The 27,032-nt window shown below is 40.7% G+C and overlaps 1 protein-coding gene across 2 annotated transcripts in view; it reads left to right on the forward strand.

The window, feature by feature from the left end:
• The window catches only part of PDGFD (platelet derived growth factor D), a 134,829-nt gene that overhangs the window by 103,391 nt on the left and 4,406 nt on the right, over positions 1-27,032 (forward strand). For both annotated transcript variants that reach the window (XM_072326705.1, XM_072326704.1), the window contains exons 5-6: positions 4,762-4,963; positions 14,784-14,998. In XM_072326705.1, the coding sequence (XP_072182806.1) occupies positions 4,762-4,963; positions 14,784-14,998 (417 nt within the window). The remainder of the gene's footprint in view (positions 1-4,761; positions 4,964-14,783; positions 14,999-27,032) is intronic.

Below are 27,032 nucleotides of genomic sequence, written 5' to 3' on the forward strand. Positions count from 1 at the left end.
GTTTGGAACATTTATGGAAGATAGTTTACGGACAGCACCTTTGTTTCAGAAGTTAAGAGAAGATGCCAGTGGAGGAGCAGAAAATAAAAGAAGAGTAAATCCTGCAGATTAGTGTCTAAGTCAGACACCGAGCAGAGAAAAAAACTGTAGTGCCAAAATTAAAAGAAGTTAATCCAATCTCATCTGCAGTTGCCCTTGAGTTTGCAGCTACTACTTGCTCTTTAAGATCAAATGCTATGATAACCTTGAACTAATTCTGTTGAAAGTCCTCAGTAGTATCTGAATTCTGCCTGTGCCAAGAGGAAGATACTAAGGGACTGTTTTATTGAAAGATATTAACTCAATTTTTATTCTAGTATGGGATTGAAGTAAAGAATTTATCTGATACGATATTGTTTAAAAATTTGGTAGGCTGAGGTTCCAAGATCATAACCCAGAAAGTGGTAGTCAGCAGCTCAGTGACGAGATGGAGATCAGTGACGTAGTGTCCCACAAGGGTCAGAGCTGGAACCAGTGGTCTTTAACATCTTCATCAGTGACAGATACAGTGGAATCAAATGCACCCTCAGGATGTCTGCAAATGACACCTATGTGTGTGGTGCAGTCAACATGCCCAAAGGACAGGATGCCATCCAGAGAGACCTAGGCAGGCTCTAGCAGTGAGCCCAGTTGAACCTTTTGAGGTTCAACAAATCCAAGTGCAAGGTCATGACAGCCCCCACTGTCAGTACAAAGTGAGGTATGTAAGGATAAATGACGGCACTGCTGAAAAGGATGTGGTGGATTGCAAGTTGGACATAAGCCAGCAATATGCTCTTGTAGCCCAAAATGCCAAATATATCCTGGGCTGAATCAAAAGAAGTGTTGCCAGCAAAGCAAGAGGTGATCCTGTCCCTCTTCTCTGTGCTAATGAGACCTCACCTGGAGTACTGCATTCAGATGAGTCCTTAGTACAGGAGAGACATGGGCCTGTCGGAATGCATCCAGAGGAGGGGCACAGAAGTGATCCAAGGGATGGAACACTTCCCTGTAAGGACAGGCTGAGAGACCTGGAGCTGATCAGTCTGGAGTAATGAAGGTTCCAGGGATACTGATAGTAGCCACCTCAAGGGTGGCTATAAGATAGAAGGGAACAAACATTTTAGTAGGGTGTGCTGTGATAGGACATGGGGAAATGGTTTCAAACTGAAAAAGGGAAGAAGTTTTCTACAGTAAGGGTGGTAAGGCACTGGCATTGTTGTCCAGAGAGCTGGTGGATGCCCCATCCCTAGAGACACTCAAGGTCAGTCTGGACAAGACTTTAAGCAACTTGATCGAGTTGTAGGTGTCCTAGTACATTGCAGGGGAGTTGGACTAGGTGACCTTTAAGTGTCCCTTCCAACTCAACGATTCTATGTTAGAAAACGTAAGGCAAGGGCTCCCTCATCAGGACACTATGAAAATGAGATTACATATAAGTTAAACATCATGTTAATTATCCTCCTTAACATCATAAAAATCAAACGCTAATCCAGGTGTTTGAGTTTTGTCCATATTGAAAAAGAAAAAATGTTTATACTGTATTCATTTGCTACATCTACTCATTTCTAAATATTTGTTAGTGTTTTAGAGACCAACATCACAGCTAAAATGCTGATAGCCACAGAAGCTTACAGCTAAACCAGTAGCAGAACCCAAGTTTCTTCATCCTCTCCAGTTTCACTGTTTTTCCTACACCAGCCTTTATCAAACCAAACATAACATCCTCCATTTGGTATTCAATGCACCCACTAGCCCTTTTTTTATCCTCAATGTAATGTGGAGAGTTTGAGTAATTTATCCCAAAAATTCCAAGGCAGAAAGTCCAAGGGCAGGCACGTTCTTCATGTGGGTAACATTCAGGTGTTCTGCAGTGGTCCTGAGGGTTCTGAAAGGCAAACCTGTCCCTGCCAGATGCTGACAAGATGACATTTTGTTCTGTTGTTAGTAAGTTAGCATGACTGATATGCTTTTTTTTTTCCCCGAAACCCACGGAAACATAAAGGACAATTCTAGGATATGGATTAATTACATTGCTTAGAATGAAAAGTTGAATTTGAGCAAGTGCGCTCATCTGAAGTTGTATAAAAAACACAACCATATTTCGTGTTTTCCCTCAGAATGCTAAAACCAGTACTTTTGTCCCTAACATGGAACAGCTAACGTGGATAAAGGAAAACCAGCAAACAAAATGCACTCCTTTTTAAGTTAGTTTCCTTAATTTGTGATGCAATGTCATGACCAACAAACAACTGTGATGCACAGTGACAAACCTGCCAGCTTCGCAATACAACTAGAAAATATAATAGAATGGGGGAAATGCAGTAGAAATTCCAAGTAATAGCACTGCCAGGAAAGATACTTTTGTATTCCGTGAAACTAAAAATGTGTTTTAAGAAATATAGAAAGATATATAATGTGCAAAGTCTTTGCTATTCACCTCTTCTTGTCCTCTTTGGATGCTATCTCAGAAGCCGGATTACAAGGAGCCAAGCTCTTCTGTAGCCTGTGTTTTGTTCTTGGCAGGACAAAAGAGAGGCAGTTGGGTTGGCAGCTTTGAAGTTACTTTTGGGCCTGTCACATGATAGAGCTGGCAGGAGGTTATCTGAGCTGTTGCAATAATTCCTCTCGATTTGGCTGTCACTGAGAAAAAAAGTTAAGCTTTCTTCTTTAAGCAAACTAGGTTGCACAAATCTCTTGAGTAGGGGCTTTTGTGTGAAAAGAAAATGGGGAATCCCTGCTGCTTAGTTTGAAATGCCCTGCAAATTCACACTCTGACCCACAGATCTGTTATGAAATGGCACCAGGGATGACGGTACATTTGGATTTCCTTGCTGTACTCCAGTGGGTCGCCAGAGCAAACCACTTTTTGTGGTTTGTGCTGATAATTCTTCAGCATCCTTGCATCTTCTCCCTCTGTCTCTTTTGAAAGGTAGTGGAAATGGCCAGGCTGTGATTACAGACCAGACATGCATCTTCTCAATAAGCTAGCTGCATTTTGATGCATTTTTCCTTGGTAACCTCAAAGACTTATCACACTGCATGATGCCCACCAACAGCACTGTAGATAGCAGTGCTGTGTTTCACTGGCAGGAGCTTCTCATTTCCCAGGGCTCCCATCTCTTTGGCAATCTCTATCAGGCCACTTAGGAGAGAAGCTTTAAGGTGTACCTACCCTGCAGAGGGCATGAATTTTTAGAGCCACCTGCACAGTGTCTTAGCACTGCAATGTAGGGGCACTACTGGGCCTTCTGAAACTTCTTGTCCTACTGACTATAAGCAGCAAGGTAGAGCCTGGCTTTCTTGACCACGCTATTGTAATGCTTTCAATTTATTCTTTTTTTTGTATATAATAATTAATTTGGACTGTCTATACTTTAAGAAAAAGAAAGCAATAAAAAGTTAAGGGTCATACGTTTTGTGATACAACTAACAATCAAAGACAAAACAAAGGATTATTTCAAAAACTATTCTAGTGACTGTTGAAGGATTCAGTCCTGCAAACATATGAGTAACATATGAGATGTGATGAGCCTTTCATTACTACTCAACTGAGGTAATCACAAAGATTAATGTTTTAACATATGTATTTTCTTGAGAGATCAGGCAAAAAATTATTTGGGAGGGACCATTAATTTTAAATGTCGTGTTTCTACTACATTGCTTCAGAGCTGAGTTTTCAGAAAAGAGTTTCTTCATTTCCAGAGCTTTGCCCCAATAATTCGACTTAAAAAACAAAAATCCAAACAAAACTCTGGTGTTCTATTATGTGATTTATTGGAGAAAAACAACTAGTTTTTCTCCTGCGTATTTTACAGAGATATCATAAGGTGCTGTCCTTAGACAAGGAGAAACGTGGTATCAGCGTTCTGAATACTGTGTTTGTAAATCACAGTTAAGAAAAAAGCTTAAAGCTAATTCCAGTAAAAAATGAAATAACTGCAGTCTTTCTGTAAAGTCAAATTTTGCCACAAATGTAATGGGAGACAGATATGCTCAGAAAGCGGTATTTTCTTACAAATAATATGCTATTCGGTATTATTACATTATTGTGAGGATAACACTATGCTGGTAATCCTAATATTCATTATTATATTACCGAGATCCAAATATCATGTTTTCATTTCTTTAAGCATGTTTTATTTTTATTTTTTATTTTTTGTATAAGAGTGGAAGAATTAGCATTCATCAGTATTTCATAGCATATAATTCTTGGGAACAAAAGCCATCTTTTCAAGTCTTAACTGAGCCATATTTGTAGTCTGAAGTGGACAGGGGGTGGGAGGCGGCAAATCTAGAGGAGTTGTTGACTTTGTCTTTTTCTGCTGCAGTTTCTAAACTGCCTCTTACAGATTTGCCAACAGAGCTGGCAGAACAGTGAAGGCATCACCCCAGCACTGTAAGGCACCTCCGTGCTGTGGTCATGGCCACCTCAGTGGTTTCAAAAGGCATTTGCCTTATTTCTTGGCACACATGCAAACCACCTTCCCCTTGGAGGACAGTGTAAGTGGTAGGTCCAGCAGTACTGTCCCTCTCCACATCTCCTCCTGGATTTCACTGGGAGTATGGTGTCTCTTCTCCTCGCAAAATAAAACACAGTCAATACACAGCCTGACCCAGTTAAGGACTTCAAAAGATGGCCCAAAGTAACTGTTTCAATCAGTAATGAAACAGGACTGTTGTTAATTGTTTTGTACGGTGGTGTAATTTTTCCAAGTACACTGAGATGTATGTCACTCTTAGGGGGTCTCCTATCCCTCTCCATCAGTGACCGACCCTACGCTCACAGCAGAAGCCCTGGATCAGACCATTGCTGCATTTGACACCGTGGAAGATCTGCTTAAACACTTTAATCCGGAATCCTGGAAAGAAGATCTCGAGAATCTGTACACAGAAAGTGGTCACCATTATCGAGGCAGGAGCTACCATGACAGGAAGTCCAAAGGTAGGAAGAAGCACAAAGTACAGCTTTTGTGGGAAAAAGAGGCTATTCCTTTGCTCCTCTTAGAAATGTTCTTTGTTCAAGTCCTGAAAAATCAGGTTGAAAACTGCCCACAACTGCTCTCAAACACAAACATAGACCCATGTGTAAAGTACAGATGGTTCTCAGCTTCACTCTCTTAAACATTACTTTATGTGTAAGGCATGGGGCTCCTAATTACCTACACTATCATCCTCCATTAAATACCCTGTTTGGGACTGTTCTTCGTTGAGTGAGAAATAATCACTTTTATCACATTGTGCTTAGGGAGGCATCTGCTGCAGACACCTGTACATGCAGCTGTTTTTTTAGGATGTGAGCATCTCGCTGTTTTTCATTATGTTGCCAGCAAACATTACGATGGCTTAACATCTTTGTCTGTAATTGAGCAAAGAACACATTTCTGGGTTATGTTCCTTGTTTCCTTCTGTTAGTTCAAATAATCCACCAAATGGTGAAGTAAAGAGAAGATAAGCTATCAAACCCATAACAGTAAAAAAGCACTATTGAGAATCACCTAAATTGTCAGCATGGTCTCTGCTTAGTTTTTGTCATCCTCCCACATCACTGCTGGGCATGAATCAGGAGCTGACAGAAGCCAAATGACATTCCTGATGGGCAGTTTACATGTGGCCACACTATCCTGAGTGTAAGTGGTGAAGCTGTTGGCTCTGTTGACCTTGGTGCAGCAGGATGACTGCAAACTCGTACAGGGTATTAGCTGTGCAGCTCTCAGGGTATTGGGCTGCAGCTCTTAAAATGTGGTGACCGTTTCTGTTTTTTGGCTCAGCATTTCAAAGAAATCTATGATAAAGCCCTGAGCATCCATCTATTGAAAGCTGGATCACTTTACTTAATTCCACATTAGCTCATCAAAAATTTCAGACAACCACAACACCCCGTGTTCTGTGATTATGTCACCTGACTGCAACTCCATCACTTCTGAGATCGTTTTGATCTCATTTAGGGGTCTTTGAAACAGGGAGGCTGGATTCAGCTCTGAAGACACACATCCAAAAGAAACTAAAGGTCTGTTTTAATTTTAATAGAAGATAAATAGAAAACTTGTTCTGCTCTCCAAATTTCATTTGATTCTTAGAGCATATGTGACTGTGTACCCCATATATATACACATGACCTCAAACATACAAAATAGCATTTGCTGCTTTATGTGGGCTGATCATGTTGGACACAGGCATCAATCTGATCTTCTGGTACTGCTCAGAAAATTCAGATCTATAAAGGTTTTTTCATTTGGTATAAATGTAATTCATCTTGTCCTACAAAATGTTGTAAAAATCTGAAGATTTTTCTAGTTGTTATTATTTTAATTCTTCTTGGTTTATTTTGTTAAGATTTATTTTGTCTTGGCTACAGAAATAAGCACCAAAAAAAAAGTTTCGTAACAGTTTTTCCTTCTTCCTTTTGTCTTCAAAGTAAAGGCCAAACTCCGTGAGTGTTAGCAGCCCTCTGCACAAAAGTGCCTCAGCACAACCAACTTCTTAAAAAAAATCAGTTAAGAATTTTTATTTAGTCATAAACTGTTGAGAAGATTAAAGGGTTGTTCTTGGATGATGTCAAGAGCAGGGAATAGTTTTAACAAGTCTTTAAATTGGAACTGCTTGGTATATTTTAAACACAAACACTGTAGATCTCTGGGGAATGTTTATAGATGCTGAGATAACCTTGCAGCAAAGAGAGCAATAGATTAAATCATCCTTTATTTCAGATATCTATCGTTTCTGTTTCTGCTTCCAGCTTGGGTTTTATTCCTTGTCCTTCATCAGAACAGCTACGGAGCAGATTAGAAAAATTTGATGTAATCTCTGCTTGTCTTTTACAGTATTTTCAGAACATGTATAAATTATATAAATGAATCTCTTATGATTTTACTCCTATCAAACTCTTTACTCATACCAAATTGTGCCTGAAAATTGAGTTAGTTTAAGAGCGGGCCTTGCTGAATGACAATTCTGATGACAGGAATATGTAATAAATGACATTTAAATGTCATATTTCAAGTATTTTTTCTTAATTTTCCATTCAGTAATCCATGGAGATAAGAATCAACATTAAGGAAATAAGAACAATATTTTAGCAAAGCTGAAACTAACAGAATCATAGATTAGATGAAGTGGGAAATGCATCAAGAGAATGCCTAATCCAACCTTCCCGCGGAAGGCAGGGTCATCTACAGCCTTAGGCTAATCCTAGACTCTTAAAAAATCAGGTCCTATCAAAGTACTTCCCTTAAATAATTCCTTTTGCTTTGCACCAATATGAATATGTTGTAGCTAACCTACTAAGTGTCAGTAATTTGGTAAGGGAAACTACTCAGTACCTCATCATAGAATTAGATCCAGATGTCTACATAAAGAAAGGAGTCATCTTTAGAAATGCACGCTTTTCATAAACAGACCTCATAACATATGTGGTTTCATTCTGGTAATGAGCAAGACTACACTTGCCTTAGATCATGTTCTTTTTGAGAAACAGGATGCAAGAAGCCTTTGGCTATCAGAAGAAATTAATCATGTGGGACGTTCTTGTAATAGCATCTGTCTACAGTGGCGACTTTCAGGTTAAATACATGAACGATTGCTAGCACTGCCAAACTGTTCTCTAGAAGGGGAGTAGCAAGATGAGACCACAAGTCTTAGTGGAATGTTTCTGCTATCCATTGCCAATCAGGTTCCCAATATCAAGGGAGTAGTGTCATGTTCTTAACAATACTTTGCAATTTTCACTGTTGCAATGCTCTAGCAAGAAGTTGAACAAAGTTTGAACTCAAGAATGTCATTTCTCAGGAGTTTACAAACAGTGGCCAATAAATTACTGCACACATCCATGCTTCCTTGAAAGGTTCTGGGATTGCAGCCAGCAAGTTTCAGTGCACCAGACCTCGCTCGTGGCACATGTGAATATCCTGAGTAGATGGAATGAGTAGATGGAATATCTCCTAGAGTAGCTGCTAATACAAAGTATTTCCTCCGCTAAAAAAATACAGTACAATTCTTTCGCTCTTCTTCAATTGGGAGCCAAGGTGTCTGTTGCATGCAAATAGCCCACATTCTTTCATCTCACAGCATAATTCAGATCTACATTCACATTCTTCCTCCTCTGTAACAAATGAGATTTTCCCTCATGCTTTACGTGGCGTTATTGTAAGTCATTGCAGTGAAAGCTTTTCTTATTAAACCCTTTTTAAAAGCTAGTGAAACTTGCAGCATATTATTTATCACTGGAATAAGCTGTTCAATTCCATTGATTTCAGTGAAGCTATGTCCATTTATGACAGTGATGGTTTGTCCTGCTTTTGCTACTTGACCCACACCACAGCTGATAATCAGTTTGCCAGTCTATAATAGGCCCATATATTGTGAACCTTGTTTCATGCAGACAATTACAGTCCCACTGAAATTCTGATCTCTCGTTCTTCTGAAATAATAGTTTCCATATTGAGGAGGTTCATCTTGGCATCGTGATTCTGAATTAAATCCAAATCACAGCATCTTTTCCCAGCTCCCAAGAGAAAGATTTGGGCAGCTCCCAGAGTTTTCAGGTATATTTAACAAACTGCTTATTGCAGTATCATTAAGCAATGCAGGGGAATGCTGATTACCCTTGACCATATTTTGAAGACTAAAAGCCCCAGGGTTTGATCAACACTCTGTATGAAAAAGAATTATTTCGTCAATGTTAGTGTATTCTGGTAATTAAACAAGTGGGAGATGTAACTGCTTGCTATGTGTTGGGGACTGATTTTTCCATTTCAAGTTCAGTCTCATCATAGCTGTAGGCAGCTATATCTGCTCTGAATTTCTCTGACCATTCATACAGTGATTCTGCACTACCTAACACAGCTCAGGCACACAGGGGAGTACAAATGCTGGACATAAGGGGTACAAGACATTCATGGATCTGGAAGTGAGCTCTCGGCCGCTGCATTGCACATTGATCACAACACTGCAGTTCCACCACGTTCTGATGCACAAAATATGAGCAGGAGCAAGTTAATGAATGCAGGCCTCTTGCATATGCACATCTCTTTAGCTGACAAAAAGAGAACGGGAGCTAGGAATTTTAGAAGAACTGGCAGTGGTTTGCTTACCTCTTGGCAGAAGACCCAGGAAAATGCAGATTTCTGCACGGGGAGGACAGTGAGGGGATGGGCAATCCCTTCTCTGTTTTCCATTGCAACGTGGGTACATCTCTCAATGAAAGTTAGGCAGACTGATGTCTTCAAAATCCTAAGCATTGTATTCTGTATATATGAACAGATGATGCTTAAGGTGGTCTGTTGACAGCATGGTATAGTGCTGATTGTCATCACAAAGTTTAGTTAGTTCCACACGTCCATATTGCCTTTATAACAGAGAAAAGTCAGACTTGCTACAACTTTTGATATTTGCCCTTTGTCTTTTTGCTGTGCACTGTGAAGAAGAGTATGGTTCCATCCTCCTTGTAGCCTCTTTTAGATAGCTAGAGATATGAGAACCCCTATTAGTAGTCTCCAGTCTCCAGACTAAACAAACCCAGTTCCCCTGCTTCACTGTGGCTGCTGTGGACCATCCTGTTCACTATACTCCAAGTTTGTTGATCCTTCTCTTTCATTGAAGAAGCTCAAAACCGAACACAGTACTCTAACTGCAGCTTCACAATAGCTTAATGAAGGGGAGCATTCACTTTCTGCAAGGGCAAACAGCTTATTCATGTTCATCCTGCTGCCTACTAGGATGCCAAATCTTTTTCTGCAATGCTGCTGCTTAGCCGGGGTGTTACTGGTCTGGACTGATGCATGAGGTTATTCCAAGTCAGGTGCAGGAATTTCCATTTGCTGTCCCTGAACCTCATAGGGTTCTTGCCTGCATATTTCTTTAGCCTGCTGAGATCCCTCTGAAAGACAACTCTGCTGTGTAAGGACAATTTTAATATAACTGAATAACACTGGCAAACATGCTGAGGATGAATAGTGAAGATCTTTAGCAGTATGGACCCCAGCCTGGGGAACTTGGGGAACACCTGTAATAACCAGGCAACAGCTTTACTTGGCAATTGCTGATTCCTTGGTCAGGCTACCTTGTATTTCTGATTCTCTACCCAATTTGTATTCCACCTAACTTCTTATATCTCAGCAGTTTGGCTTCAAGGATGCTGTAGATTACTGTGTCAAAAATGTTGCTAAGATCAAGGTAGGCAACACCAGCTGCTTTCCCCTCCTCCAACAAGACAGTCATCTCACCAGAGCAGGTTTTCAGGTTGGTTGGTCACAGTTTGCCCTTGGCAAACCTATGCTGGCTGTTTCCAGTCACCCTCTTGTCTTTCGAGTGCCTTAACATGGTTTTCAGTTAGAATCACTCTTTCATTTTACCATAGTTAGCCTGACTTGCCTGCAGCTGCTTAGCTTGGAGATGGCCTTGACAAATGGAATAGGAACACTGTGATGAGGGACCTGCCATCCCTTTACACGTCAGCTCCAGTCTGTGGCTGATGCATGAAAAAAGAGTTAAAATGTTGAGATAGGAGTATGTTAGGGCCATTAGTTTGGAACCCTTACTGAGTTAACAGAAACCTTAACAGACTGCCTGTCTTTTTAGAATTAATCAGTGACCAGCAGCACAGGGTTTCTCTCCTCTACAGTCTTTTAAAGCTGTCCGTTCTAAATAAGACATGGTATTAGCTCTCTGTGGTCTCTGATTTCAGTGTTTAACTCTCATTAGGATCAATGTTTCAATGCAAGCACATACTTTAGTGCTGCCAGAAATGAGAATGGGGTTAAGTGTAAGTCTGAAGGGAAAGGAAGGAGGAAACACTGCACCCCAAGTATCCATCTTACTGTTCCAGTGCATCTTTTATGCCTGACTTGCCTTCAAATTGAATCTCTGATGCAGACATTCTGTAATAACACTTTGAAGTTATTTGCATCCAGTCTACAGAACCTTTTTGTTGTAGTTTTAAATTAAGGACACTAGTGGTTTCAATTCTTGATAAGTAAAGCAGCAGGATTTCACACCAGTCATGCCAAGGCTCGGTTATGTTTTAGTCACAGCAGTGAAGAGATGCATGAAACTGACTGTACTGTAAAATCTCATTGTTATATGGATGAGGAAATAGAAAAGCTCCAGACAGTAGAACAATCCCAAGTCAGGAAAAAAAAAAGCCTATCAAAGCTTCCAGCAGAGAGAGCGGTTCAGAGGAAAATGTGAGTCTTTTTTTTTCTTTTTCATTTTTTATTTTTATTTTTATTTTTGTAAAGGGGGTTACAAACCACGGTCTAAAGCTAATCAGGCAGTGGGATCTGCTGGTGGGTGTCAGCGTGATTCAACCACTACATGCTGTTCACAGATGTTGCGCAGTCACCTTGTCCCACCAAGCATATAATTTTGGTAGATTAAAGCCAAAAAGATGGGGTTTACCTCCAGGCAACTTTCTGTATGTATTTCTTCAACCCATTATTTAACCTTTCCTCCTCTGCTTGCAGTTATTTGTATAATTTCAGCACCACTGCAGTAGGACCTTTCCACTGTGGACTTTGTGCATTTCAGTCTGAGCCTGAGATGTGATACACCAAAGGGACTTCACATCTTAAATGAAAACTGTCCGTTTTGGGGTCTTGAGGACTACAGAGAAGTGTCATTTCCAGAATGCTGGGAATATTAAATCAGGGAGAATTCATGCAGTTGTACTGGAAATTTTTCACCTGGAAAAATACATTAAAAATCATGTATTTTTCCACTGGTTGATTTTGGAATTCCTGAAAAATGCATCTGTTGAAAGCTTTGAGCTCTCATCAAAAATAGCTGATCTTTTCATGTTGCATACAGCAAAAGTTATCCTAATTATCTGGTTATTCCCTCCTATGCTTCAAGCAAGTCAACAGCTCTCCACAGTACTGACTCAGCTGCAGCCTAAGAGACTGCAAAGACTTCTGAAAGTCATCAAAACTGGGCTTTTGCACACTACCAAGCAAAGCCTTTCCTCCAGTTTGCCTGGTCACCCCTTGCCATTTGAATTGAGCAGCTTAAGTACTGAGGCTAATATGTGTGCCACTGCAATAGATATAATGCTCTCTGCAGGAAGGACCCTCACCCTGGTCCTTTAAATGCTTTCCCTCTCTGCCAGTCTCATTACAAAGACTCATTCCTGTGCTGATTATAACAGCTGTGACAATAGGTATCAGCTCAGTGTAGGGTTAAGAACAGTTGAGCCTGAGGGGAAATTCTGCCTGTGATAGAGCACATTTTGTTCAGTCCTCTGGACATCTCCACCTGCACAGATGTGCCACTTGATGCCACCTGGGACTGGGCCCTCCCTAATGACCTGGCTCTTGCCAGAAGCCTAGCTTGTTTTACTACCTCAACAGAGGGCATGGTGATCAATGCTGAATTAAGGTTCTGAGTGTTTGTGCTAAAGCAGTCTAGAGTTGCACCATCCACTAATGCCATCTGCATCCACAGGCAGCCTCCCCCAGCAGGATCCTGCTTGTATCGGCATCTCTGCCTCTGGTTTGCTGCAGTGCAGATTGTGGAGGCTGTGGGCTTTCCTCTCAAGAAATCCAGTTAATCTTGAAGGCAGAATATTTTCTGCTCTCTTTTTTTCCTTTGGTTACCTTCTCTGTGTCAGTCAGCTGACAAATATGACAAATCAGCTGAAACAAATATGAGGCAGATAGATACCACCTTGCTTTATCAGTAAGCAAAGCTGAGCTGGCAGAGGTCCTGATGAGAACGTTTAGATGAGTGGGAAACACTTCCCTATGAGGATTACCCTTGGAAGCTGCAGTGAGAAGGGGTGTCTTTGAAGAATGACAGTGGAGAACAAAATATCAGCCGTTAAAACAAAAAAATCAATATTCTCTGGTCTTCTAAGTCCTGGCTTTAGACATTTGGGATGTATTTTTCTTCCATTGCAGGCATGTACCAGCAGCCCCATTGATTTTGTGCTTGTATCAGGAGGATGATCTATACCTCTTCTGGAGAGATGCAAGATCTCTGGACATAACCACTGAGATTTCACAGCGAGATGCATCGCAATTGCTATAAAATCACAATTTATCTGCAAAATTCCCTTTGAGTGAGATAACATATTGGAAAGTGGAGCTGCTATGATTTTGTATAGCAGTGCTTATGACATTTATGCACCTTTGCCTCTTGCATATCTGCTATGAACCAATGAGTACCTCAAGGCCAGAATGTGAAGGTGTATGATATTTACAAATCACGGCTTTTTCCACAATTAACTCTGTGCCAAGGACTGAGTCATAGATGGAATGAAGAGTTACAGTGCTTCTGTCTTTTTCTGGAGGTTTTCATGTTCATAGCACAGCACAGGTGTGCTCAGTACCAAAGGGGATGCTGAGCTATTCAACATGCCTGTGAAAATCTGTATGATAGCTCAGTTCTCATCTGAGCAATTCCTGCTTCATGTCAATGTGACTATTAGCAAAAATGGAGAGGGGATTTTTTTTTGTCTTCTGTGCCCTCCAATCATGTTACGTTATTAATCTTTGTCCAGCTTAATTTATCTTTTCAGTGCAACCTGTCTCATTTTTTTTTAAAGTTTATAAATTTAAAGATTTGGTATTGAGAAACGATGTTTACGATGTCCATTTTTCCTGAAATTTGAGGATTTTAATTAAAAAAAGATGAATTTTCCAGATTTCAAGCTTCATGAGTTCAAAATGAGTTTTTATTTTCTTTCTAGTTCTTAGTTTCAATCTGGAGGATTTCACTTTTTAGCACAGGTTCCCATATCCTCCAATCTTGAAATAGTTAGTAAGGTCTTAAGCACTTTTTTGGTGAACAGGATCCCACAGAAAAGAAGAAAGTAGAAAAGGACAGAAAGATAAATCAGGAAACTTATGGAAATGAAATTAATTGAGTGTGTTACTTTTAACTGTGTCACAGTTATGGAAAATGGATTTATAGAAGTTGTTTTTTACATTTTATTTTAGCTTTGCAAGATAAAGTTTAGAAACAGCCCTTAAACTCACAGTGGATACTCTATAAGTTATTTTTATGGTTGGCTTTACTGCTTGTTTGCATGACACATCTCACGGAAATAACAGGCATTTAAACATCAACCAACCACTGACATTCAGGGAAGCTCATTAGTTTTAATTGTATTTATTTGTATGCCTGTTATAGTAGCACTTAAAAGCTAAAATTAATATTGCTTAGATTGATTTAGGCATCTAAAAGTGAAGTATTTAGACTCAATCCACAACCAACACAGACAGGCAATTGAGATAGCGAGGAGTGCCACCTGTCTTAGCGGTCCTTCTGAGGAAGGGATGGATCACTCTACAAAGGTGTTTTTCTGCAGGCCACAGGAAGAGCCTCCTGTAAAGTGTTTGCCCTTTGTATGCCTGCCATTAGGCAAAATATTGTGCCCAGAATAAAACTAACTTCAGCCAAATAGGGTATAATCGGGGAAGAGAGCGGCAGAGGGGGAATCTGTCACCCAGCAGGTCAGTGACACAGCAAATAAAATAACTAGCCTTGAGCTTTCAGGCCCATGTTTTACTACAAGCTCTCTTATCGCCTTTATAGTCTGTGTGAGCCCTGTGTGCGGGAGTCACTGTGGGCAGGATGAGAACCAGAATGGCCACCTGTAATGATTTAAAATGGGTGGGTTTATGCTTGCCTGTTCAAAAATCACTGCTATACTTCATGTATTTCCCAACCAGGAGCACATCGCTGTGTTACTGGCTGCCCAGGGAGCAGTATGAACTGGGACAACGTCTCATTTAGACCTTATTAATGAAACCCCTTTTGCATTACAGTTGACCTGGACAGGCTGAATGATGATGTGAAGCGCTATAGCTGCACTCCGAGAAACTACTCTGTCAATTTAAGGGAAGAACTGAAGCTGACAAATGCGGTTTTCTTCCCTCGCTGCCTCCTTGTCCAACGCTGTGGAGGAAATTGTGGCTGTGGGACTTCAAATTGGAAATCCTGCACATGTGTGTCCGGGAAAACAGTGAAAAAATATCATGAGGTACTTCTGTTTTCTTCCCTTTAGTACTTGTTTTGTTTATTGATTTGCTTATGTGAATTCCGAAGGCTTTTCTCAGACCTGTGTGTGGTGCTGTTAATTGCCAGGTTGTGTCTGCACTGTGAAGCTGGCCAAAACTTCACTGACAGGCCGAAATGCTGTTGTCTGGGAGAGGCCATGATGTTTCTGTGAATACCCACCATGATCACTGTTCTTCCTGAGGAGAGAGATCTGCCTGGGCTTCCAGACAGGTTCATGTAACACAGAGATGGGGCCTAGATTTAGTCTTAACATTGTTTTTGCTGTCTATGTTGGAGCCCTATTCGATACCTCATGGAGCACATTCACATCTGCTGCTGCAACAGGCGATGCGACTACAACAAATGCAGACAATCCCACGGGGATTTACATTTGGAGGTGCTGGCAGAGCAGGGTGAGAGGAGGTTTATATGTGCTAGGAAGAGATGTTAACACACATTTACAGATAAGTTAATTTAGAAGTTGGAGATAACTTCTGCCATCTCTTTACATGGATGCTACCACATAAACTCAGTGAGTTAGGCTTATGTTGGACTGATTTTCTCGATGAAGGACCGATTCAGTCACATACCAGTGAAAATACTTCTTAGTAACAGAGATATCTGTTCCTTGAGGCATTTGACTGTGCCTCCTTTTGGCTTGTGCTGTGTCTCTTAAACTTATGGTCACAGTAGGAAATGAAAATTAAGTTGTTTGTAAACTCTCCTCCCTAGCAGATTTATTGCCTGTAGGAAAGTTGAATCTTTCAGCCTTAGTTTTGCTGGGTTTTTTTTTTGCCCACTCAGCATTTTTTTAATGCAAAATTCTGGATGAGAAAAAAAGTCCACAATATTTATTTGTAGCAAAACAAGAAAAAACAAGTTCCCTTTGTTGGGGAGAACAAGGACATTTTTATTTTTTTTTCCCTCTGAATCAACATTTTCAAAACCAGACATAAACAATGTTCACCAAAGTGAACATATCTAGGAAGGTTAGTTGGTATGAGACTGCCAGTGTCTGAAAGCAAGCATCCCTATGCCATGCTGACTTAGTTTTAAACACATACTTCTTTTAAGAGCCCAAGTTGCTACTTAAGTCTCATGTTAAGGGGAATTTTATGGATGTGGGCATGGGCAACCCTGCCCATGGCAGAGAGTTGAAACTAGATGATCATTAAGTTTCTCTCCAACCTAACTCATTCATTCTATGATTCTATGACATTTAATCTGGAGGTGATGTGTTCTCATAAGGCTTTAACTTGGGAGAAACGGGCTGAACTATCCGGAGGCTGTTTAGGGTCAGACCTTTTACCTCGCCGTGAACAGTGTGGTTATTTTCCAAGAGATTTTTTTCTCACCAATAGCTGCAGTGTATGGCTTACTTCATATCAGATGGGTCTAGAGAATCATTAATATTTTATCTAATTTTAAGTAAGATGAGGGGGATGACCCTGGTAATTACAGAGCAAAATGCCTTATCTCAATGGTAGAAAAGTGAATTGGAAAAAAAAAAATTAGAAGGATAAGACACCTAGATGACTGCAAGCTAATAAAATGAAGCTAGAATGTTTTACACATGAATGAATATCCATACAGCACCACAGCATTATATAGTAATGCTGAAAGGCCTGGCACCTCCTTCAGAGGGCTGACAGTCTATCAGACACGATCAGTCATGGATTAGCTAAAGAGCCAAGAGGTGGAAGAGATGAGCCGTTTGCTACATGGGAAGTGAATATCTGTGGGTATCCCGGCACGGGGATTAAACATTACTTCATGTATGATTAGTCTGGAAGGGGGTGAACAGAGAGTGACAAGAATGACAGATAATGCAGCAGATAAAGTACGTTCACAGCATGGAAGGCTGCAAGGGTTTACAGCAGACCTGTGAAACTACTTATAAATGCAATTTATAAAAACAGCAAGCATTGGGAGAAGCAGTCTTGACTATTTATTTATATACCACTGTTTGTGAGAGGAGCGGAGGGGAAAATGGGGAATGGATGCTGGACTAAAGGTCGAGCGGTGAATCACTGTGAAGAGGTTCAGGAAAATGTTTGTTGCAGAGACGGTGAGAAGAAAAGCAAGTGACTGTATTCTGCAGAAACAGATGTGAACAGAATAGCACAGCAAGCATTTACTGTGGCTCAGATAAACAGGTGGGCTACTTGTATGGATTCTGACTGTTGGTGCTTAGAAATATGCAAGCAGGTGCAGAAAAGATAAATAGAAGCACAAACCATACATCAGTGGAGACACAGCAGATGATACAAAACAATTTTTAAAGAAAATGGCTCAAAAGTTTTGGATCCTTTAATTTAGGAAAAAACAGTCAATAAGAGAAGGCACAGAGAAAGATACAAAGTGGTGAATTCTGCCTACGGGACATTCAGGTCTTCTGCAACAAATAATTGTTTCCTTAGGAAAAAAAACAAACAAAAACAGATAGAGTCTGAGGAGTACTGAAAGTGAATTAATTTAAATTATAGAAAGGATTTTGATTTTTTATTTTATTTTATTTTATTTGCACAGTAAATCTATGTGGAATTTCAGGACTTATAAATATGAGTGCACAATTCAAATTCAGAGTAATTCTAAGAGAACTGGAAGAGAAGTATAAACTGAGAATCTCGTGTCACGTTTGTGTCAGAGCTTAAGCCAACTACTGAATCACAGAATCACAGAATCTCTGGGGTTGGAAGGGAGCTCAGGAAAGCATCCAGTCCAACTCACTGCTAAAGCAGGTTCCCTACAGTAGGTCACACAGGAAAGTATTCAGATGGGTCTTGAATATCTCCAGAGGAGATCCACAGCCTCTCTGTGCAGGTTGTTCCAGTGCTCCATCACTCTGACAGGAAAAAAGTTCTTCCTTTTGCTGGAATAGAACTTCCTGCAGCAATGTTGTGTGTAAATGTGTGGTCCAATAGTTATTTTTCATTGCCGCTTTGGGAACATTGGTACTGGCACACTGGAATACCACCCTAACCAGGTATTCGTCAGAATCAGAATGTCACATATAAAATTAATCACTACATTCTGGAAACTCAATATTCAGATTAACACATTAACTGCTTATTTATTATGCTGCTCCTTTGTGCTCTGAAAACTGTATGAATTTAAGGCAAAGTTTCAGCTTTAGCATTACATGGCTTTTAAAATTTTGAATTTAAACTTAAACCCTTAGGGATGAATTAACAGCTCATTGAGCAGATATTTAGCCAAGCAGCTGCCATTAATGTAAGTGGAAGTCATGCAGTAAAATTCACGTATTACATGCAAAAGATGTGTCCATTAATTTTATTTCAAAATACTTTGCCTTTTATTATTATTATTGTTGTTATTATTATTATTATTGTTATTATTGTTATTATTGGCTTCACACAAGTAGTTTTATTCTTTATTTCCCTCAAACATAATTCTAATTCCACATAATTGTCTAGCAGTAATTGTAAAGAGGAGAAGCTTCTTGACATGCCTGCTTTAGAACCATGTGCCTCCCCCTCTACTCAGCTCTTGTGAGGCCCCATCTGCAGTACTGCATCCATACTTGCTTCCAGTGCAGGAAGGACATGGAGCTCTTAGAGCAGGTCCAGAGGAGGGCCACTAAGATTATCAGTGAGCTGGAGAGCCTCTTCTATGAGGAAAGGTTGAGGGAACTGGGCTTGTTTATCTTGGAGAAGGCTCCAGGGAGACCTCATTGCGGCCTTCCAGAACTTGAAGGGAGTGTATAAACAGGAGGGGGAATGGCTGATTACGAGGGTGGATAGTGACAGGATAAGGCAGAATGGTTCTAAACTGAGACAAGGGAGGTTTAGGTTAGATGTTAGGAGGGAGTTTTTCCACACAGGGGTTGGTTTCACACTGGACCAGGATGCCCAAGGAGGTTGTGGATGCCCCATCCTTGGAGGCATTCAAGGCCAGGCTGGATGTGGCTCTGAGCATCCTGGTCTGGTGGTTGGTGACCCTGCACGTAGCAGGGGGTTAAAACCAGATGATCATTGTGCTCCTTTTTAACCCAGACCATTCTATGATTCTGTGATTCTATGATTCTATGCTTTATTCTTTATGAAGCCAATTTGAAACCCACTAACCTTAATCAAAAAGCCTTTTACTGCATGACAAAGGATGGAGTTTCATGCATTATGAACTCCCCAGAGTCAGTAGTTTTGTTTAAACCTTTGCCTTCTGCTCCAGGACAAGGTCAACCAGGTTCAAATGCAAGTCTCAAATTACTTGGATTCAGTTGCGAAAGAAGTACAAGACAGCAAGGCAAAGGACATGTTTGTAATAACTGAACCCAAATCATGCAGACTCCAGGGTTTTTTTTTCTTGCCAGATGAAACTTACCTAAATGTTATGCTAGGGCTTCATCTGCCAAGCTCCTGGACCCGCCATAGCTACATATCCTACACATGGATGTATCTGACCTCAAGAGTAAAAACTGGGCAACATGTTTAAGTTGTCTAACATTTCTGAGCTACCCCATACTCTGCAGCCAGCATCCTGTCGTACCACAGCAGCGGTATGCTGGCACCTCTAGATGCACCAATGCTATGTGCTTGTTCAGAGAGAGTCTTACAGTCCAGAGAGATTACAAGGTTGCCTTCATACACTCTTGATGTTTTTCTGTTCCTGTTCAAAGCCTTAGAGCTGTGCTCATCACCAAAGTCTCCCAGCATCCCCTCCTTGCCTCTCAGGAGCAATAGCAATCACTTTTCCCCAGGCTGCTACTGGGTTCTGGCTACTCCAGTTCCACACAGCTCTTTCCTATCAATTGTAAGAAATAATGCAATGGCAGGGAGAAACTGAGAATGCCCCAGTAAGGGGCAATTTAGTTGATTTGAGAAATGCTAATAATAAGACATTGTTGGTTTTTTGTTTTGTTTTTTTTCTCTTTATAACTTGGAAGTCTGCCATAACTTAACCAGAGTACTCAGCAATTTCCAGAAATAAAAAGGTTCCAAACTTGAGTAAACAGCCAGTTTCATGGGTGTGTTTTCTTTTGCAGGAGTCTTGTGATATACTTTGTGGTTTTCCACTGCTTCTGGGTTTGCTTGAGACCAGAGCTCGTGGATGCTCACAGCTTACCACATGGTGTCACGAACCCTGCAAACTAAACAGGCCCAGTACTGGCAGTGCCTCAAAATGCCTCTCCCTGACAGCCTGCCAGCAGTGATGCTGAGTTATGGTGCAGGGCTCTGTGCAAAGACAGAGTGATTAATGGAAATGAATGTGTCTCCCTTTAATCAAATGCTCACATCTAACTTACTAAAGGGAAGCTGAAATGAAGGGATGATTCCCCTTGCAGTGCATTTCTTTGGAAGTGCCTGGAGTTGCCTTTTAGAGAGGGAATTCGAACCTGGTGGTAACCCCACCCAGAGAGGCCAGGACTCTGTGCAGTGAGATCTGCAGCTGTGCCATCCAGCCAGCGTGTTCATCCCTTGGAGAAACAAGAAATCGGTTTCCCCATCTCATTGCTGTAACTGATGAGATGTGAAATGAGTTTCCATGAGGAATAAACGCTCTTAAGGTAGCAACCAGTATTTGTCACAGTGCGTAAACCTCCACCAACAATATACTCTGCAGCACAGCTAAGAGGCACATAAGGAAAAATAAAGTGGTGAAAGCTGATTGCATGTCCCTTACCTACTTACTTTCTCAGAAGTAAAGACTGATGCATTTTTCACTATGTATAAGTAGCTTTGTTTGTTTTTCTGCTTTTTTTTTTTTTCATCATTATACCTCTATTCAAGCCTCATGTTAACTGGAGCTTGCCTTCAAAGGGCATACATGCAATTAATTCTTAACCACAAGGTTTAAATTTGTACTTGTGTTGCAACTTCATAACATCTTGCTGCCCTGCAGAGGGATACCAGGCACTGCAGAGAGGAAATAAGTCTGTACAGAGTGTTGCTGGGTAGGAAAGAACAGGGGAGAAAGTAAAGAGGTGGTATGGGACTTGACTAAGGCAGAGAAGACGCTTCAATGGTGTTAAGATGTGCAACAATTACAATTCGGTGTTGTCTGTGCTTTTGTCTTTTTGTCTTGTTTTTCTTTTTTCCTTTTCCACAGGGAAATAAACCTTAAGCAAATCTTAAGGAGGCACTTGAGAGAGCAGAAAATAATTCTCATTCTGTCTTTACAGAGGGAAACATAAGATAACTGTACAAAAATGACTCAACAAAGAAAACTGAGTGATTGAAAAGAGCTAGCATCATCAGACCAATGTGCAAGGAATGCAGTTTGATTGTAGCATGTCCCAGAGTTGATTGTACACATACAAAGAAGACAAAAAGGTTGTTACAGCAATAAAAGCACATAATTAACCTGGCAAGAGATAATGCTTAGAAATATTATACAAGAAACTGCAAGTACAAGGAAACAGAATGCGCCAGAAGTGACTGCTAGATTACAGGATGAACAGCGAGATCAAAGAGGTGCAGAGAGAGAATAGATATTCATTTTTTACTAGATTAAAATGAAAGTTCATAAGATGATATCTGGAAGTTAAGCTAATGAGACAGCTGTGATACAGGTCGGGACAGAGAGGCAGTGGGGGAACAGGGAACATCTGTATCTGGTCAGTGACAAGGGCCAGAGCCATAATGCTTGACCAAATGACCCAAAGTGAGGCTCCTGATGCTATCTAATATGTCAAAAATATTGTAGCTTTGGTAAGCATTTCAAATTCTTGACTTTTAAGCCAAATAATTTTTAAAAGCAGTGATTCCACAGTAATAATCCCTTAATTTGAATGCTACCACTGATGATCAAATGAACCCTTTTTATTTTCTTCCTCATATCCTGCAATTATGGCTGGTAAGAGAGAACACAGCTTTAGGCCTGTGTTGTTATTTTAGGCTACAGTCCTACTGGAATAAAGGTCCTTATGCTAAATTATGTACCACATTCCCATGATGCTTGGTTTCTTATGCTAACGGCACAGCTCAACTATTTGTGACCTTTGGATGAGATAACTTTGAAAAATTGCTGAGTAAGGTCTTTCATCTGTATCAGAACTTGGATCTGTGTTGAATGTTTAGCGCTTTTGATGTGTCCTCTTTCATGAACCTCAGAGAAATATGATTTGGTTTGCATGCTAGGATGATGGTATTTTTAGATGAGCAAAAGGAGATTAGATCATGCTGAATAGCTGTAAGTTAAAATAAGCTCTGCAAAGTACAAATTTCACTAAAATATTCATCTCAAATAGGTTCCAGAGTTGCTCTCCATCATTTTTCTATGAAATAAGCAGCCAACCAAGTATCTGGTAAACTATAGTCATAGTTTTGATTATTTCTGGTCTTCTTAGCCTCACCAGGGAAAAAATAGTTTTGAATGAGATTTTTATTGGCTTTGAAACTACTGATCAAGAATTTAACAAAGGATATTACTGGATTTGGTATTAATGAATACATAGGTCGCTCTGAAAAGAATGCCTCCTATTTATTTCCATGCAAACCACAACTGACACAAAGAGCACAATAACGGTATTTGATAGAGCAAATTCTCATCTACAAAACACTTTCTCAGTATAGTCACCACCATTAGGTATGCATTTTAGCCAGCGATGAACAACAGCCTGCATATTGCGCTCATAAAAATCTACACCAGTGGAGGTGGTCAAAAGGTGGTCAAGAGCCATGCAGTGGTCAAGAGCTGATAGTTTGTATGGGTTCCAGGAAATCCAGAAGGATTGCCACTTTCCTATCCTAAAAGACAGTGGACATCACTTTACCTACCAAGGGCTGTGTCTTAAACCTTTTCTTCAGTATGGAATTCATATATCACCACTCTACACACTCTGCCCTTTTGACTCCTGCTCATAGCCAAGACAGCACATCTTGTTACTGGTAACAATGTGATCCAGGAAGTTTTCACCTGAAGCCTCATATTGGTTCAGTAAGTACTGACAAATATGCATACAGTGTTCTTCCTGTTCTTGCGTGAGCATCTGTGGGACTCAGGTGGCACAAACTTTGTGATATTCCAACTTTGCCACAATTGTTTCCAGTGCACTGAAGCCAATTTGCAGCTCTGTAACAGTTCCCTGATTTGTGAGGATGAACTGACTGAGATGCTCTTCACTTCATGGCTGCCCTGAGCATGGTTTGTCTTTCACATCACTGTCACCACTGCTGAAAAACACCACCACCCACCACCTCACTGTGCTTACATCCACCGTTCAGTCCCCATAAACATTCAGCAAGCATCAGTGAATGTCAATGGGTGGCATTTTTTTCTGCATGGAGGAATCCCATTCCACACCTTTGCCTCATGTGCACTTCCATGTCAGACACCGTTCTGTCAGACACCAGTCTGCCCTTCTGCTGCTATCTGTCACACAGCAATAGCATGTAATGGAGCACTGGTGGGAAGGTTCAGCCTCTACTGCCATACCACCAACATCCACCTCTGACATCACTGGCCAACATAATAAAATAGGAGGCATTACTTTTGGAGCCGCCCAAATACAAATACATAAAGGAAATGATAGTAAGTTAAAAAGAGCATCTACACACGTTTTTCTTCTTCTTGTTAGAACTATTCTGTGAATTCTCTATTACTCCTTGCTTTTTATGAGGATAGAAATCACCCAGAATGGACTGCCATAGCTAAATGTTATTTGACTTCAAAGGTAAATGATACGCAGCAAGGAGGGAGTGGTTTTCCCCATATAGCTCTGCCTACCTAAAGCTGAGAGTCAACTGTTGGGCTCCTTTCCAGGCTACCAAATCAAGCCTAACACCCACTTCCAGAAGTGAGTGGTACAGGTAAATCATCTTCTGAAGTCACCTCTGTTGATGCCTCTACTGAAGAAGTGCTGGGTGTGGATCTGTGTGAACATATTATCTCCACATGGGCCTTTCCTTAGCAGTCATCACTACCCTGCTTTTCTCAGACCATGAACTGATCCTAAAATCAGGTCATGAAGTGCTTTTATAGATCTGCTCTGTGGTTAGAGGGTGGAACTGCCTTTGTTCCACAGGCTGCTGGAGAGCACTCTGCTGTCCCCAGAGCAAGCCCTGATCTTGTATTGTATGCTTATAAAACACGGCTGTTTTTTTATGTCCTCAAACTGAGACTGTAAATCCCTCAGGTTCTTGGTGGGCTTTCCAAGTGATGAGTCAGCCTGACTTAAACAGGTGTTTTCTAATTCCAGACTGAGGTTACCTGGCTTCAGCCTCTAGAAGCTGTATTGGGCGATGGCTTTGCTCTTTAGTTAAAAGAATCCAAATTCAGTGCACTATCAGCAGGCAAGACTCCTGTCATGGAAAACTGTTTAAACATTTTATTTTTGTATTTCCTTCTCCACCGGTCCCAATGAAGCTGCCACGGTCACCTGGCCTCAAAACCTCTCCAATGTTCAGGCCCATTTACAAAAAGCACTGTCCACTATGTTTGCACGCTCCTATGGATTTATCTGCATGAGAAATGCTACAAGGCCCTGATGCTTTTCATTGTATTACACATAAACACCAAATCCATCTCAGACGTTAAGTCCTATGTCTTGCTTTTATTTTTCTTTTTTAATATGTTACAGAGCTTTATGTCCACAATTAACTCAGTGTTTGAAGAGCGCTGTGTGTCTGTAGTTATGTGTTCTTTGTGAGGAACAGCTGGGCCACAGCAGCTTGGTTAGCAATCGCAGACATTGCTCCTTTAATTTGAAAACTGTAAAATTATTCCTCTTTTCAGCCACACAAAACAAATCTTTAGAATGTTCCACTCTTTCTCCATCTCCTTATTTTCTTACAGCAGAAATTCTACCGACCCCATCAAAAAGGGAGCGATAAACTGTCCTAAACAAAATTTCTTTGAACTGATTTCATTAACTCTGTAGTTCCTCACCTTGAAGGAACTGACCATGGAATGAATAAACAGCAGCTATTTTCAGAAGAAAGGGTTTTCTTTCAACTACTGTGGTCACAAGAAATGGCCTTACTTCCTGATCCTTTTCAATTCTCTGTATTTAGCTGAAACTAAAACTATTAGATGGAAGCTAGACTGAAAGCTTTGAACATCAGTTCTGTGATCAGCTATTAAAGCAGTCCAATTTCAGCTGTGTTCAAACACTGCTTTCCTGTCTTGTCTGAGGAAGTGCCTGCCAATTCATTTTTCTACTCTTATCAGCAAAGCCCATATACTGCGCTCATGTTTCTTAATATAAAACACAGGGAAAATCCCCAAGCTGCCAGGAGGTGTGATGGCTTAAATACAGACCAAATCTTTGTTCTCATCCCGTTGCGTACTTCCATTTGCTCTCAGTTGATAAAAGCAGGTCTACCTACCCATGATCTTGCAAAGTGCCAATCACCAAAATTTTTCAGATTTTGATGAAAGGCTTCCTTAAGTAAAGAATTTTATCATGGATTGAGCTTCAGTAGCTGTACTTCATTTTAAAAGTATGTTTTCTTAAACAAGAATTACAAAAAAGTATGTTTGAAGACGCAGTCTATTTTCAGCCCTTTCATAATCTTGTAAGCCTGACTGAGATATTTTCCCTTCTATTTGAATGACATTGTGGTGCAGTGGGTTGTTCTGGTGTCCATTGGGCTTCACCGCCTATTTTGAGGCAGTCAAAGTTCAAAATCAATTCATATCCACTACCATTCTGCTGCTTTCTTCTCTCTGCCCTTCCCCCTCCCCCACTCCTGTTTTTTTAATGGCATGACTCCGCATTTACATCTTCCAAACAGGTTAAAATACCATCTGTGTACCTGTCTTAGGCACAGTCCTTCTTCTCGGTATTACATAGATGAAATGTGAATTTTGTCGCACAAGGGAGGATGAAATAATACTGTGTTCAGTGCTTATCTCCTTTGTTGCATCCCATGGCCTTCCTGTCCTCCAGGCATTAACAGTGAAGAACAAATAGTCTTATCTTGAAGGCTTCTCACCTGCATCTCCCTTTCCCACCAATTCTGCCAGGCATTCGTGGTTAACCATAGGCATGCCATTCATATTTAGTTTTTGGGAAATCCTAATTCTGCTGAAGCTGCCAATGCTTTATAAATCTGCTACTCAGATACTAATACTAATCTTAATCCCTCTCCCTCCCCAGAGCACCTCAACTCTTGCATGACTTTTTAAGGTCAAAGAACAGAATGTACTTTGTAATAAAAGGAGGTTAATACCTGAGTGACAATATGAGGCCTGTTATTGAGTACAGGGTGTTTCTGTGGTTGTGACACTCGAGTGACGTGAGTGGTCCCACTCCCCACGTGCCTGGTGGCTTTGGTGGGTCAGAAACAAGACAGACTTCTCTCCACCTTGTGAAGAGGCAAAACTAATCTGGATGATCAATCCCTTTGCCAAGCACATCCTCACAACAGTCTGCCAAGGGTGAGGTGTGTTGGTTCCAATAGCTGACTATGTGTGGTTTCTGAGGTGACAAATGCTTGAGGCCCAAGAGAATAGAACCAGCCCACCTTCCTGCAGACACCTCTCCTCATCCTGCTTCCCATCAGTAAGTGATTTCTAAAAGAAGAGGGCTGGTATTGCCTCTGGTAGTTCTACTGATCTGTCACAGAGCCTTAAGAAAATAGTTTCACCATCTCTGCCTGCAGAAGTTTGACAGTGATGCATATCTTGTGGTGCAGTTTGTTGTGAGTTTTAGGAAGATAAATACTATGGGAGAGTTAAAGTGTTCTTATTCTGAACTCAGCTTGGGTACTTAATCAAAATGAATACTTAAGTTTGAGAACTGTAATTTGAAATTATTACCTCTTCTATTAAATTACTATAAGCATTTCAACAGCAAACTAATGAAACAAAACAGAGAATTCCTTCCCCTGGCTTGCACCACCATGGCAGGGGGGATGTAAGCTCTTACTAAGATACCCTGAATCCAACAGCAGGCTCACTTAAGCATGCCCTTGCCAAATTCCATGCTGCCTTTACCAGTCTGTTCACATACATATACTATCACAGAAGATGAGATAGGACTCAACATTGTAGCTGTTTTACACATACCCACACCACTTTCATCTAGTAACATGAAAATATAGTTTCGTATA

The sequence above is a fragment of the Excalfactoria chinensis genome, chromosome 1 (genome assembly GCF_039878825.1).
Source record: "Excalfactoria chinensis isolate bCotChi1 chromosome 1, bCotChi1.hap2, whole genome shotgun sequence".
In the NCBI taxonomy this organism is placed as follows: domain Eukaryota; kingdom Metazoa; phylum Chordata; class Aves; order Galliformes; family Phasianidae; genus Excalfactoria; species Excalfactoria chinensis.